We start from the raw sequence: 14,132 nt of genomic DNA on the forward strand, positions 1-14,132 counted from the left end.
GTCTTCTCATAGCAGTAATACTGATGACTGATTTTTACTGAACACTGATTTTCTAGGAGGCGGAGGGAAACTCTTACCTTCAGAGGCAACACCTCTCTGTTGACACCATAAAATGTGGCCATAGCAAGAGTCCAGGACAGCAGGCCAGCCACATTCCCACAGACTTTTTTGGCATTTTCCAAAGAATAATCATCCATGTTAAAATACGGCTGCAGCAACTCAACAGTCTCTTCATTTATAGTATCCTTGGGAAACTGCTGAAGGCTCCACAGGAACCCTGTTGCACTCATTAACTGAAAAATAGTAGCACAACCTGTACGTTCTGGGAGAAAATCAATGCTTTCTTCCTGAGTTAGTATATATTCCGAAACTGAAGTTTCTTCCAAAGAAGTAACAACCGACACCCTCTTAAACATACAAATCAAGATTGACAGCAGTCAACCTAAATCTGTAAACTGCAAATTGTCTTCCCATTACCACGGTAAAAGAGTAAGGAAGAAAAGATATGTGAGCTTCCCGTCCAGTGGGTGCATCTGAATGTCACCAACCACAGAAGCTCCCTTTCAGAGACTCAGTTGGGTTGACATCAAGACCGTGCCAGTGCTAGCCTCGGGTTCTGGACACTTTTTACGAAAAGAAGGCATTTGGCTTTAAAATCTTTCCCCACTTATACTTTAGGGGGTGCAGTTTAAGATAAACTCTTCATTACACAATTATCAATTACTGCCTGCCAGCTTGTCTGGTCTATATTGAATGTCCTGGACTGGGGACACCTGATGAATCTCATTGGTCTTGCAAAGATTTTTACTTACTTTTAATGACTCTCCCCAGGATGGTTTGCAGCAAGGTTTTTCTGGATCCATAGTGACAGGGTCAATTTTCTTTTGAAATAGTAGCAGAACACAGTCCATGATTCTCATAATAAGATGCGGGGGCTTTGCAAGTTTCCTGACTGTGGCAATATCATTTGGTTTGATAGTCTGTATTTGGGATTAGGAAATCAACGTATTTTTTTGTTGAACAGTATTAATAATCACACAGGAATCTAATGCTTTTAAATAACAAAAGTAGAAAACTTTAAAATGTATGTTCTCCCCATCCCCTGACCTTATCCCTTTAAGGGTTTATATCCCAAAATTTTTGCATAATGGCTCTTTCATTGTTATCTTGGGATTTCCATTTGTTTTTATTCTTTTTTCTCTTGTTGCCCTCAAATAATTGCTGTAGAATATCTCTACCATTCATTACCCACCACCCCAGACCTGTGAGCAACACGCCTCATTGATGGGTAACATTTAGATAACTTGCATCTTCAAAGCACATACTCTATGTGTGGATATTAAAAAAGAGAAGGAAGGCTCTGAATATCAGAAACCTAACCTTCAGTCTTTGTCTTAAGGGCTGCCCTATCTATCCAAGGGGAAGAAATTCAAAGGAGAAAAGAGAAGTTATTATAACATATGGCTTATAAAAATACTTTTCAAAGTTTCTATCTGTGAGCTGGATTTAAAATATTACCTGATATTCAAGGCAAGAAGGATTGGAACATAACATGACCAATAAAATCGCCTAAGAATCATTTGTTCAGTGATTTCTCTGTCTTGCAGGTTACTGTAGGATTCTTAAAGGGAGTGGGGGGTCGAGAATGTGTCCTGATCTATGCCACAATTTTATTAAATGATTATAATAAATCTATTCATTCAACAAATACAGGCATTCTCCCATTTAAAAAGAAAGAAAGAAAGAAAAATAACCTTGTCCTCATAATCTTTGGAGGAAAAGAAAGAAAGTATAATCACCCTAAACTAGGATTATCATCGTGATAGAAGCAGAGAGGTGACAGGAAAAACAAAGGAGAGCCAGAAGAGTCGAACACTTTCTAGAAGGGATGAGCCTCGTCCTGCAGAATGACTCTTATTAGGCAATGTAAGTTAGGAAAAGCATTTCTGGCAGAGAGAGAGACATTTAAACAGACCATGATTCTTCCAGAAGCCTACGGATGTTTCTGCATGGCTGGACCATACCGTGTATAGAGAAAGAATGACAGAAGAGTTCAAGGGATAGACAGGAGCCAGATTATCAGAACTAACAGCAGCACTGATATTTACTCAGTACTTTCTATGTGCCCAGCAAACTGTATTCATTACCTTTAATGTTTAAATTTACCCTTCAAGGATCACTGAGGAATTATAATCGCCATGGAGACACAAAAAAGTAAAATAAATTTACGCCAGATCATGTATTAAGAAGTGGTGGTCGCAAAAGACAACTGCATGTTGCCTCACAGATATGGATGGCTAGCTGGGAACCTTATCCCAACAGCCACTGGAACCCACAAGAAGATTTTTTTTAATTTTTTTAATGTTTATTTATTTTTGAGAAAGAGAGAGAGCACGAGCAGAGGGGAGCAGGTTCGGGGGTCAGAGAGGGAGACACAGAATCCAAAGCAGGCTCCAGACTCTGAGCTGTCAGCACAGAGCCTGACATGGGGCTTGCACTCATGAACTGCGAGATCATGACCTAGCTGAAGTCAGATGCTTAACCGACTGAGCCACCCAGGTGCTCCCACAAGAAGATTTTTAAAGGGCAAGTAATATAATCTGGAGGGGATGCTTTGGAGGAACTGAGAAGGCTCTCTATATAATCTGAATCCCTTATGCTATTGCTTAGGCCATTAATCACCATTATTTCTCAAATCTCATGGAAGGCTGATTTATGGAACGAAAATAGTAAGTTATAGGGGCTGAAGACTTAAAAAAATTAGAACTTAGAAAATTGAACCAGTAGAAACATTTGTCTTCAGACTCAGAGATTATAAAGCACATTAGAATTCAATTCAGTTTTCAGATTCTAGAAGTCCTGCAGTGAATTTCACAGAATTAAACCTGGTTCTGGCTGGGACTTGTGCTGAGAGCAGGTCACAGCACACACTCACGTTCAAGGCCGCCTCTGCTTCTTCCAGGGCCGGTCTAGCTGCCTCCAGCTTGGTCTCAGCTTTTACTTTTTCACTATCAATTTCATCCACAATTTTTTGGGCTTTGTCTTTCACCTCCTGCACTTCATTTTTGACTTTGGCTGAAGCCTGAGCACTTACTGTGACTTCTGCTAACACCTGTTAAATCGAGGGAACACATGAGGGCAAATAGGTTATCTCCTGAGCAAAATTTACAGATTCGAGTAGTGGAAGAACATTTATTTGATACAATATACAACACAAATAAAAGCAAATTGATTCCCTACGTATATTTTATATATATTCTTTAATTTATGCTTTAAAGTGTATTACAGTAACTCCTTTAAATGGTTCCTTGCAGTCTTCTCCTAAGGCTTACAAATATATAAATAAGGGGTGCTGGGGTGGCTCAGTTGGTTGAGCGCGTGACTCTTGATTTTGGCTTAGGTCATGATCTCAGGGTCGTGGGACACACAGTTACTTCATGGACACAGGTCCATACCCTGTGTCAGCTCTGCACTGGGTATGGAGTCTGCTTAAGATTCTCTCTCTCCCTCTGCCCCTCTCCCCTGCTCGCTCTCTCTCTCTCCTTCTCTCTCTCAATGTATATTTTTATATATGTATATTTTTATATCTATAGACTGTATACATAAACATTTTAAGCTTTCAGGAAAATGGTATTTCCACTGTATGTAATTTCTAGAAAATTAACACAATTCAAATATAGATAATGGAATAAGGTCAGAAACCATATTAATGCCCATGAAAAAACATAAAATAGCTCATGTTTGTTGAGCACCTACAATATGACAGGACTATGCTAAAACCCTGTCCTATGCTATCTCTCTTACTTCAGTAACTGGCTAAGGGTTAAGATTTAAGTATCCACTCTTAACCAACTCAGTGAGTGGAAGCTGAAAGCAGTCACAGGCTGGTAGGGTCACAGATGAAGGAGCAGCAACCATCAACTTGAGAGGAGTATCTTTTTTTTTTTTTTAACTCCACCAACATTTCCTATTAGTTTTTCCCTCCTTGACACAAACTTTAGATGAGACCTGGGTCATCCTAGAAACTTAGAGCATGAGAGGACCTTAAAGAGAAGACTTAACTTAAATATAAGTTATAGTCAAGCAAAAATTTTATATAAAAATTATATAAACAAATTTCTATGCATTTATAAAAAATTTATAAAAATTTTTATAAAAATTATATAAAGAGAGACAGAGCCAGAGAAGAAAGAATAGTCAGGTGGAGGATATAATAATTTAGGTGTGCCTTGGTGGAAGTTAAACAAAAATATGTAATGGTCTTTGTGAACATTATATCATGAGAAATAGCCTACAGGTTGGGGCACCTGGGTGGCTCAGTTGGTTAAGCATCCAACTTCGGCTCAGGCCTTGATCTTACGGTTCATGGGTTCAAGCCCCAGCATCAGGCTCTGGGCTGACAGCTCGGAGCCTGGAGCCTGCTTCGGATTCTGTGTCTCCGTCTCTCTCTGCCCCTCCCCTACTTGTGGGCTGTCTCTCAAAAATACATAAACATTAAAAAAAAATTTTTTTAAAGAAAAGAAACGGTCTATGGGTTTATATATTAACCATTTTTAACAACATTTTTAAATGATGCTTTTTAAAATATGGAATAATATTCTTCATCACTAGTTATAAAGTAAATGCCACTCACTTCATCTGCTTTTACGGAAGCCACTGCCAGCTCCTTCTCCTTTACCGCAAGATCCTGAGAGAGCTTAGCAACAGATTCACTTGCCTCCATAAGCTTATCAAGACCTTTGCAAATACACACACATACACTTTTCCTTAGAATATGGACATCCCAAATATTTGTTCAATATTTACTATTTACAAGGCACTGTACCAGGATTATAACACAAGATAATTATTTATGGACAAATGCTTTAAAAAATACTCATATAGGGGTGCCTGGTGGCTCAGTTGGTTAAGCATCTGACTTCAGCTCAGGTCATGATCTCACGGTTCGTGAGTTCAAGCCCCACGTCAGGCTCTGTGCTGACAGCTCAGAGCCTGGAGCCTACTTCGGATTCTGTGTCCCCCTCTCTCTCCGTCCCACCCCTGCTTGTGCTCTGTCTCTGTCTTTCAAAAATGAATAAACATTAAAAAAAAATTTTTTTAATATTCATATATTAGGAGCAACAATACTGACCAAATCTCTGAGACTTTCAGCAGGGGGTGAAGAACACCACCCAGCTAAACTGAAGGGAAAGTCACAATGCCATACTAAGATTACTTTAGTCAGGTAACTAACTTATTTGACAATTTAGTGCTGTCCTTGGCTTTGCAAACATCATTTTTAATGATGTAAATATCTTTTTTTTTTTTTGCCTTTGAAGCACATTGCAGCTAGAATGGCAAATGAGACAGCTAATATAGTCATCATTTTGTGGTTTTCTTTGCTATGAAAATGAAACAAGCGGCTAAACCTTGTGCAGCTGGCTCCAAGGCTCTCAGTACCACAGAGCAAAAGAGCTGGTTAAGTGGATTTCTCACATTGCAACTGAGTTCTAGACGGTGGTGTGTTGGTAAGTGTTTAGTATCTGGGTCTCTTGGGGAGAGGGGGGAACACTCATTTGCATGTTTTCCAATTCCCATAGTGTAAATATTCCCACCATGGCTGATTTTAAGCCACCAAGAGACTGTTAGTAGCACTTCATTTTATGTCTACCATACTGATAGAATAAAAATAATTAACCTCAAGAACATGAATAGCAGTAAAACAGAGTGAAAATAATTAAGATGTGATAAATTTTGAGCACACTTGCCTTCTTAAAATACAACTTATTTAATTGTGAGTTTACATGTTTTGAATAAAGGCTGTGTTTAATGACTAGATCATAAAGTTCCTAAGAATTTAACTATCTCTCCAGAGCCAGTCCAGGTAGCTCCAGCTGACCGCTGATTGTAGAGCATCCTATGGAGAGCCACAAGAAGATGAACCATGAGAAAAACAGAGGACAGTTTCTTGCACAGTGTTTCTTTCCATCACTATAACTGCATAGACCTTGGAGTTTAGTTATGCTAGGGCACCACATTTTTTGCAGGAGAAGCGGGGGGAAAAAAACCACTTCTTTTTGGCCTGTTTGGACCAAATGTTTTCTGGACATATAACTTGCTCCAATTTATAATTTTCCTGCTTATATTACATGTCCTGGACACAGACATCCATTGTTCAGGGAAACTCTCTCTTTTTGTTTTGATTTGTTTTTCCTTTTCCTTTGTTAGAAATCTGAGAAGCATTGACATGGCAAAGTTTAGGCAAGTCAAGGCAAAGTGTAACGAAACCAAAAACTGAAGTTGTGGTCAGTTTCCAAGAACTGGCTTTCCAAGAACTGGTAGTTTCTCTACCTGCAGGCAGGGGCTCAGTGACTATGAGGACGCCCAGCCCGACAGTGTGGATCCAGTTGAAAGGGCCAGGAGAAAATGGTTTGAGAGAAAAAATTGGCCCCGTCTGTTTGGGTTTTCTTCTGCCTGGAGCTTCTTAAAGGTAAATGACCCTAACAGGCATCTATATATATAGATTCCTATGAAAAAGTCCTTAAAAGATTCCATTCTGCTTACCAATATTCATACGTTCAGCTTGTTCATTGATAAATTTCACCTTTTCAGCATAAATGTTTTTATAACCATTTATAAAGGAGAGATAAGACTTGGGAGTCACGTGAGCTCTTCGGCGGTATCTGAAAGTAGAACATGACGATGATCTTCGTCTCTGTCATTCTGATGTATTCCTATAAAGCATCCTACAGATGCGCTTCCCACTGTGGAATCAGCGTAATTCTGAAGGGTGATTCACTAGTAGGAGGGGAGGAATTGTGAATGGCTTCCCTAGAGGTGAGGTGGAAAGGACACTAAATATCTGATGTTTTGACCCTTTAGGGGGGTCTTTGACTTGACCCTTACCCCACTCTGGGCTTCTGTTTCTTCATCTGGAAAACTGAGAAAAGAATCACTGCCCCACACCTACCAGCATTTTGCAAATTTTATATATATTATATATATAATATTAATTATTATATATATTATATATATAATATTAATCATTATACATTATATATAATATTAATTTTATATATTATATATATAATATTATTATATATTATATATAATATTAATTATTATATATTATATATAATATTAATTATATATATATATATGGCATCTGTAAATACACCTTGTAAGCTTTAAGATTCTATACAAATATTAGGGGTAAATGGTTGAAAGGAATTTGTGCTATGATCTGTTTTCATTCAACTGATATTTGCTAAACACTTCTTCACTGTTAAAAACTAGCTGGGTGGGCCTACAAATGTGAAAACCAGTGTCTCCCCAGATTGACCAGATCATCCTTGAAATCAAGGCAGCCACACTTGACTCAAATATTCAACTCACTATGGCTTTACTATAGTAATTCTACTTAACTCAAATATTCAACTCACTATGGCTTTACTATAGTAATTCTATTTAACAGTAGACATAAATAAAAGGAATAATTTTATAGAGGAGAAGCTTGAGTCAAAGAAGAGCTCCTCACATACTATAAAATCATTTTACCTTTTATATTAATTTTTTCATTTTTGGAGTTCCAAAGATTTTTAACACTAAAAAAAATTTTAAGGACTGGACATATATGTGACTAGCATTTAAGCATTTTATAAATATCACATTCAGAAAAAACTTCTACAGTCAGCGAGGATATGAAAATTTTGGACAATACATCAAATTTTGCGAAAATAAAGACACAGTCTTTTTTTGGAGCTGTACAAAGGTAAACTTTCTCTCCACAGATGACAGTAACCGACAGAGTTCAAGTTAAATGGAAGGAAAATCTTCCTAACTGTATGAATTAATACCCATGGATTCACCAAGAGGATCTGGGAGATTATATAGAACTTGTTAAGGGGGTGGGGATCCTGGGTCTAGTTTTAAGTAAAGAAAAGGGTCCAAGATAAACATACTTTTGTGAGATAGGGACCCCCTGGAAAATCCATGAAACTGTTAGCTAGACTCTCTATGTAGGAAAATTCTTCTGGCAGGTTTAACACCCCCAGAAGCCTGAAGATCACGTTGGCCCACCTTTACTCACATCTGTCAAATGTACACAGTGACTATCATGCTTTGGGAGGGCGAAAAAGTTGTATTTTTGAACTGTTGATGACAGCTTTCACATGTGAACACCATTGCTATTTTTAGCGAACAGTCAATTAAAATTATTTGGTGTGAACACATTGATAAGATTAAGAGATGCAAGGGTGCCTGGGTGGCTCAGATGGTTGAACCTCTGACTCTTGATTTTGGCTCAGGTCATGATCTCATGGTTTGTGGGACCGAGCCCCGTGTTGGGTTCTGCAGGCTATAGAGCCTGCTCGGGATTCTCTCTCTCCCTTTCTCTCTGCCCCTCCCCCCCCCCCCCCCCCCCAGCTCTCACTCTTGCTCTCTCGCTCTCAAAATAAATAAATAAACTTAAGAAAAAAGGCTAAGAGATGCAAACACAAAACCTAAATATCCCCTAACATAAGGCAATAGTGAAACTTTAAAACAGTGTACTTCTTTAATCAGAATAAATAATGCATGTAAATAATAAACTAATTTTAAATAGTTTATAATGAATCGGTTAAGTCATTTTCAAAAAAAAATTAAGCAAATGAAATAGAGTGATTCATTAAGCATCTGTTACTTTGAGGCCTGGAGAGAAAGTGATACTTAAGTACGGACACTAGTTAATTTTTTTTTTTTAACTTTTTTTTAATTTTATTTTTGAGACAGAGAGAGCATGAACGGGGCAGGGGCAGAGAGAGAGGGAGACACAGAATCGGAAGCAGGCTCCAGGCTCTGAGCCATCAGCCCAGAGCCCGAGGCGGGGCTCGAACTCACGGACCGCAAGATCGTGACCTGAGCTGAAGTCGGACGCTTAACCGACTGAGCCACCCAGGCGCCCCGAACACTAGTTAATTTTTAAGTCTCATTTATTTATCATTATTTCAATGCATAATCACTAGAAAATCAAAGCAAGAACAAAATCTAACTGCATCTGAGACTCTGCACTCAATCAATATAAAGAGCCTTTTAGTGGCTGCTGCACTGAATTTCTCTTTGGAGTGAACTCTGGTTTTGCAGCTAACACGCTCAGGAAAAGTCACTCACCTTTGGAAATAACTTTCACAGCTCTCGGAAACCATGTCATGGAAGAGGCCCATTGTTTCTACAACTTGTCTTTTAGTGTCACTGGAGCAGACAATACCGTAGCCTGAAAGGAAATAGGAGGCCACAGCAATCAAAGCCTCCTTTGGCCAGCGACTAAACCAGTCCATGGTGCAACCTGATATCAAGCCAGGAAATTTCAAAGAACGGGCACGGAACTTCTCACCAACCTATTGGCAGCAAAGACGGAAAGCATTAGACACACAAAGGAATTATAATAAATTGTCTAGAGAGAGGCTTAGGCATTCTGGGTCAACAGTGTGATATTTAAAAAAAATCCTGGGGGCAGGGTGCCTTGGTGGCTCAGTTGGTTAAGTGTTCGAATTCAGCTCAGGTCATGATCTCACAGTTTGTGGGTTCGAGCCCCGTATCAGGCTCTGTGCTGACAGCTCAGAGCCTGGAACCTGCTTGGATTCTGCTTGGACTCCCTCACTTACACTCTCTTTCTCTCTCTCTCAAAAATAAACATTTTTTTTAAAAATCTTGGGCTGCATTAATAAATTAAGTGTCCAGATGAAGGGAGCTAATATTTCTACACTCTTCCCTGTCCTAAGACTACATCTGCATTATTGGTTTTGATCCTAAGAGCTACCTTTAAGAGGAAAGTGACAAACTGGAACTCTTGCAGAGAGAGATGACCAGGACAATGAAAGTCCTGGACACTAGGACAAGTGAAAATAGTGGAAGGGGTGGGAGGTGTTTGGTCTACAAAAGAAACAACTTAGCGAGTCTGCAAAGACTTTCTCTAAATATCCGAGGAGCTGAAGCGGGGGATGAGGTTCATTTTACAGGCCAGAAACAGAATCACAGGGGAAAAAAACAGAAAGACAAAATCCAATTCATTCTAAAGAAGACCTCTCTGGCAATTAGACTATCTAAAATTAAGTAGATTGGCTTGTGAGTTAGTGAGACCCATAGAGCAGAGCTGCCCAACAGGACTTTCTGTGACTCTGGAGATGTTCTACATATGCGCTTTCCAGTATGGTGGCCACATGCCACATGTAGCTACTGAGCATTTGAAATGGAGCTAGTGGGACTGAGGAACTGAATTTTTATTTTACTTCATTTTAACTAATCAAAATGTAAATGGCCATACATGTCTAATGGCTACTATACTGGACAGTACAGAGAGCTAGAGACAGTCAAACCTACATCAGGGACATTCTAGATGGTATGTCTGTATTGGAGGAAGAACTGGACAAGATTACATTACCAAATCCCTTAATAATTTGAATAATCTATATCTCTAGGCAATTAATGAAAGCTGTAGGCTATGAAATAATTTCTTATAAAAATGAATTATTTTAAATTATTACACTTTGGTAGGAGATTGCCTCTGGTGGAGATTGGTGGTAATGAAGTGTTAATTTCAATTCAATGTAACACATGTTAGTTTCCAGGCGAATCATTTCATCACCGAAGGTGAATATTAAGTACATTTCAGTAAGTAACTCCTCCCACATAAATACAAATTAAGTAACAACTCACTGGAGAAAAGCAGAGAACAACATGCAAGTTCTTCCTTGATCTTGAAATGAAGTATTCATACAGATTATCAAAGGTAGGAGGGTGGCGAGGCAGCTCCTTTTTCATTACCGATATCAGACCTTGGGTGATTTCATCCATCTCGTCTCGCGCAAACAGATTGGAGATCTTTGAGAAACAGACAAGAAAGTGTTCTGTTTTTTACAGGTTCCCCACACCAATTCACTGCCAGAATCTGGTCCCTTTCCCCCCCCAATGTGTCATCTTTTTTCATATTTTCTTTCTGCATCTCCACAGTCAAAATCCTCCATTTGCCAGAGATGACCAAGAATACTACTTTTTATTGAGCAGTTCAATCAGGAGAAAATGTTGTTTCCCTTGGCTCAAATAGCTTCCACCAAAAATGTATCTACCATTCCAATCGTCTCTTTAAAATGTCCAGTGACACTCTGTACTCTCTGATTCTCTGACACAATTCTGGGTCTGAAGTAATTTTTTTTCATTTTACTGTTTGTGTACTTTTTTATCAAGGTATAATTGATACACAATATTATATTAGTTTCAGGTTATTCAACATTTATATACTTTGGGTAATAATCACTACAATAAATCTGGTTACCATCTGTCACCATACAAGTTACACAGTGTTATTGACTATATTCCTGACACTATATATTACATCCCCATGACTTCTTTATTTTATAACTGGAAGTTTGTACTTCTTGATCCCCTTTACCTGTCTTCCCCACCCTCACCCCAGCAAGTCCCCCTCCCTCTGTCAACCACCAATCTGTTCTCTGTTATCTATGAGTCTGGGTTTTGTTTTGTTTTTTATATATCACATATAAGTAAACTCATGCAGCATTTTCTTTCTCTGTCTGACTTATTTCACCTAGCATACTACTCTCAAGATCCGCCCATGTGTTCACAAATGGCAAGATTGCATTTTTTGTTGTGTCTGAGTAGTATCCCTTTGTGTGTATCTGTGTGTGTGTGCATGCACGTGTGTGTATACATACATACCACATCTTCTTTATGCATTCATCCATTAATGGATACTTGGGTTGTTTCCATATTTTGGCTATTGTAAATAATGCTGCAATGAGCATAAGGGTGCATATATCTATTTGAATTAGTGTTTTCATTTTCTTCAGATAGATAGTGGAATTGCTGGGTCACAAAGTAGTTCTATTTTTAATTTTTTGGGATCCTCCCTACTGTTTTCCAAGTGGCTGCACCAGTTTACATTCCCACCAACAGTGTATGAGGGTTCCCTTTTCTTCACATCCTTACCCAAACTTGTTATTTCTCATCTTTTGGATAATAGCCATTCTGACAGGTATGAGGTGCTATCTTGCAGTGGTTTTTATTTGCATTTCTCCAACAATGATGTTGAGCATTTTTTTCATGTGCTTATTAGCCATCTGTACATCCTCTTTGGAAAAATCTATATTCAGATCCTCTGGCTGGAGGATTGTTTGGGTTTTGTTGTTGTTGTTGTTGTTGTTGTTGTTGTTGTTGAGTTGTATGCGTTCTTTATGTATTTTGAATATTAACCCATTATCAGTCATACAACTTGCAAATATTTTCTCTCAGTCAGTAAGTTGCCTTTTAATTGTGTTGATTGTTTTATTCACTGTGCAGAGCATTTTGGTTTGAAGAAGTCCCGCTTGTTTATTTTTCCATTAGTTTCCCTTGCTTTTGGAGTCAAATCCATAAAATCATTGCTAAGACCAACTTCAGGGAGCTTACCACCTATATTTTCTTTTAGGAGTTTTATGGTTTTAGGTCTTAACAATTCAAGTCTTTAATCCATTTTGAGTTAAACTTTTGTGCATGATGTAAAGTAGTGCTACAGTTTCCTTCAACCAGTTTTCCCAACACCATTGATTAAAGAGACTGTCCTTTCTGCATCATATATTCATGGCTCCTTTGTCATAAATTGACCATACATGCATGGCTTTATTTCTGAGGCTCTCTATTCTGTTCTGCTGATCTATTTTTATGCTAATACTACACTGTTTTGATTACTATGGCTTTGTAGTATAGTTTAAAATCAGAGATCATGATTTATTCACCTTTGTTCTTTTTTTTTTTTCAAGATTGTTTGGCTATTCAGGATCTTTTGTGGTTCCATATAAATTTTAGAATTCTTTGTTCTAGATCTGTGAAAAATTACATTGGAGTTTTGATAGCTATTATACTGAATTTGTAGATGGCTTTGGATAGTATGGACATTTTAACAATATTAATTCTTCCATTCCATGAGAAGAAAATGTCTTTCTATATATTTGTATCTTCTTCATTTCTTTTATCAATGTCTTACAGTTTTCAGTGTATAGGTCTTTCACCTCTTTGATCAAATTTACTCCTAGGTATTTTATTCTTTTTGATGTAGTTGTAAATGGCATGTTTTCTTAATTTTTCTTTCTGCTAGCTCTTTATTAGTATGTAGAAATGCAACCAATGTTTGTATATTATTCTTGTATCCTGAAACTTTACTGAATCTGTGTATTAGTTCTACAGTTTTTTGGTGGAGTCTTTAGGATTTTCTATATATGATATAATATCATGTGCAAATACTGACAGTTTTACTTTTTCCTTTCCAATTTGGATGACTTTTATTTCTTTTTCTTGCCTGACAAAAAACTTCCTGTTAAGTATGATATTAGCTATGGATATGTAACCTGAGCCGAAGTTGGACACTTAACCGACTGAGCCACCCAGGCACCCCTGGTCTTTATTATTTTGAGGTACATTCTCGCTGTAGCCACCTTCTTGAGGTTTTAATCATAAATGGATGTTGAATTTTGTCAAATGCTTTTTTAAGCATCTATTGTGATGATCATACAATTTTTGTGTTTCATTTTGTCAATGTGATGTATTATGTTGATTGATGTGGATTTTGAACCATTCTTGCATCTCTTGAGTAAATCCCACTTTATTATGGTATGTGATCATTTTACCATATTGTTGAATTCAGTCTGCAAACATTTTACTGAGGATTTTTGCATCCATGCTCATCATGGATATTGGTCTGTAATTTTCTTTTCTTGTGGTGTCTTTGGCTATGGTATCAGGGTAAGTCTGTCCTCAGAGGAGTTTGGAAGTGTTCCCGCCTCTTCAATTTTTTAGAAGGGTTGGAGAATAGCTATTAAATGTTCTTTCAATGTTTGGTAGAATTCACCAATGAAGCCTCTGGTCCTAGACTTTTGTTAGGAGGTTTTTGATTACTGATTTAACATCCTTACTAGTAATCAGTCTATTTGGATTTCCTATTTCTTCATGATTTTGTCTTGTAAGTTTCTAGAAATGTACCTATTTCTTCTAGGTTGTCCAATTTGTTTGGTATCAATTGTAACTACCTCTTTTATTCCTGATTTTATTTATTAGAGTTCTCTCTCTTTTTTTTTCCTTGTTTAGTCTAGCGAAAGGCTTGTCCATTTTGCTTATCTTTTCGAAGA

The 14,132-nt window shown here is 37.8% G+C and overlaps 1 protein-coding gene across 5 annotated transcripts in view; it reads right to left on the bottom strand.

The window, feature by feature from the left end:
• The window catches only part of DNAH8 (dynein axonemal heavy chain 8), a 331,845-nt gene that overhangs the window by 112,428 nt on the left and 205,285 nt on the right, over positions 1-14,132 (bottom strand). For all 5 annotated transcript variants that reach the window (XM_053905062.1, XM_053905060.1, XM_053905063.1 and 2 more), the window contains 7 exons: positions 10,672-10,836; positions 9,127-9,353; positions 6,544-6,662; positions 4,634-4,737; positions 2,936-3,112; positions 813-980; positions 78-293 (listed from right to left, as the gene is read on the bottom strand). In XM_053905062.1, the coding sequence (XP_053761037.1) occupies positions 78-293; positions 813-980; positions 2,936-3,112; positions 4,634-4,737; positions 6,544-6,662; positions 9,127-9,353; positions 10,672-10,836 (1,176 nt within the window). The remainder of the gene's footprint in view (positions 1-77; positions 294-812; positions 981-2,935; positions 3,113-4,633; positions 4,738-6,543; positions 6,663-9,126; positions 9,354-10,671; positions 10,837-14,132) is intronic.

The sequence above is a fragment of the Panthera pardus genome, unplaced genomic scaffold (genome assembly GCF_024362965.1).
Source record: "Panthera pardus isolate Hobbes unplaced genomic scaffold, ASM2436296v1 HiC_scaffold_17, whole genome shotgun sequence".
Taxonomy (NCBI): Eukaryota; Metazoa; Chordata; class Mammalia; order Carnivora; family Felidae; genus Panthera; species Panthera pardus.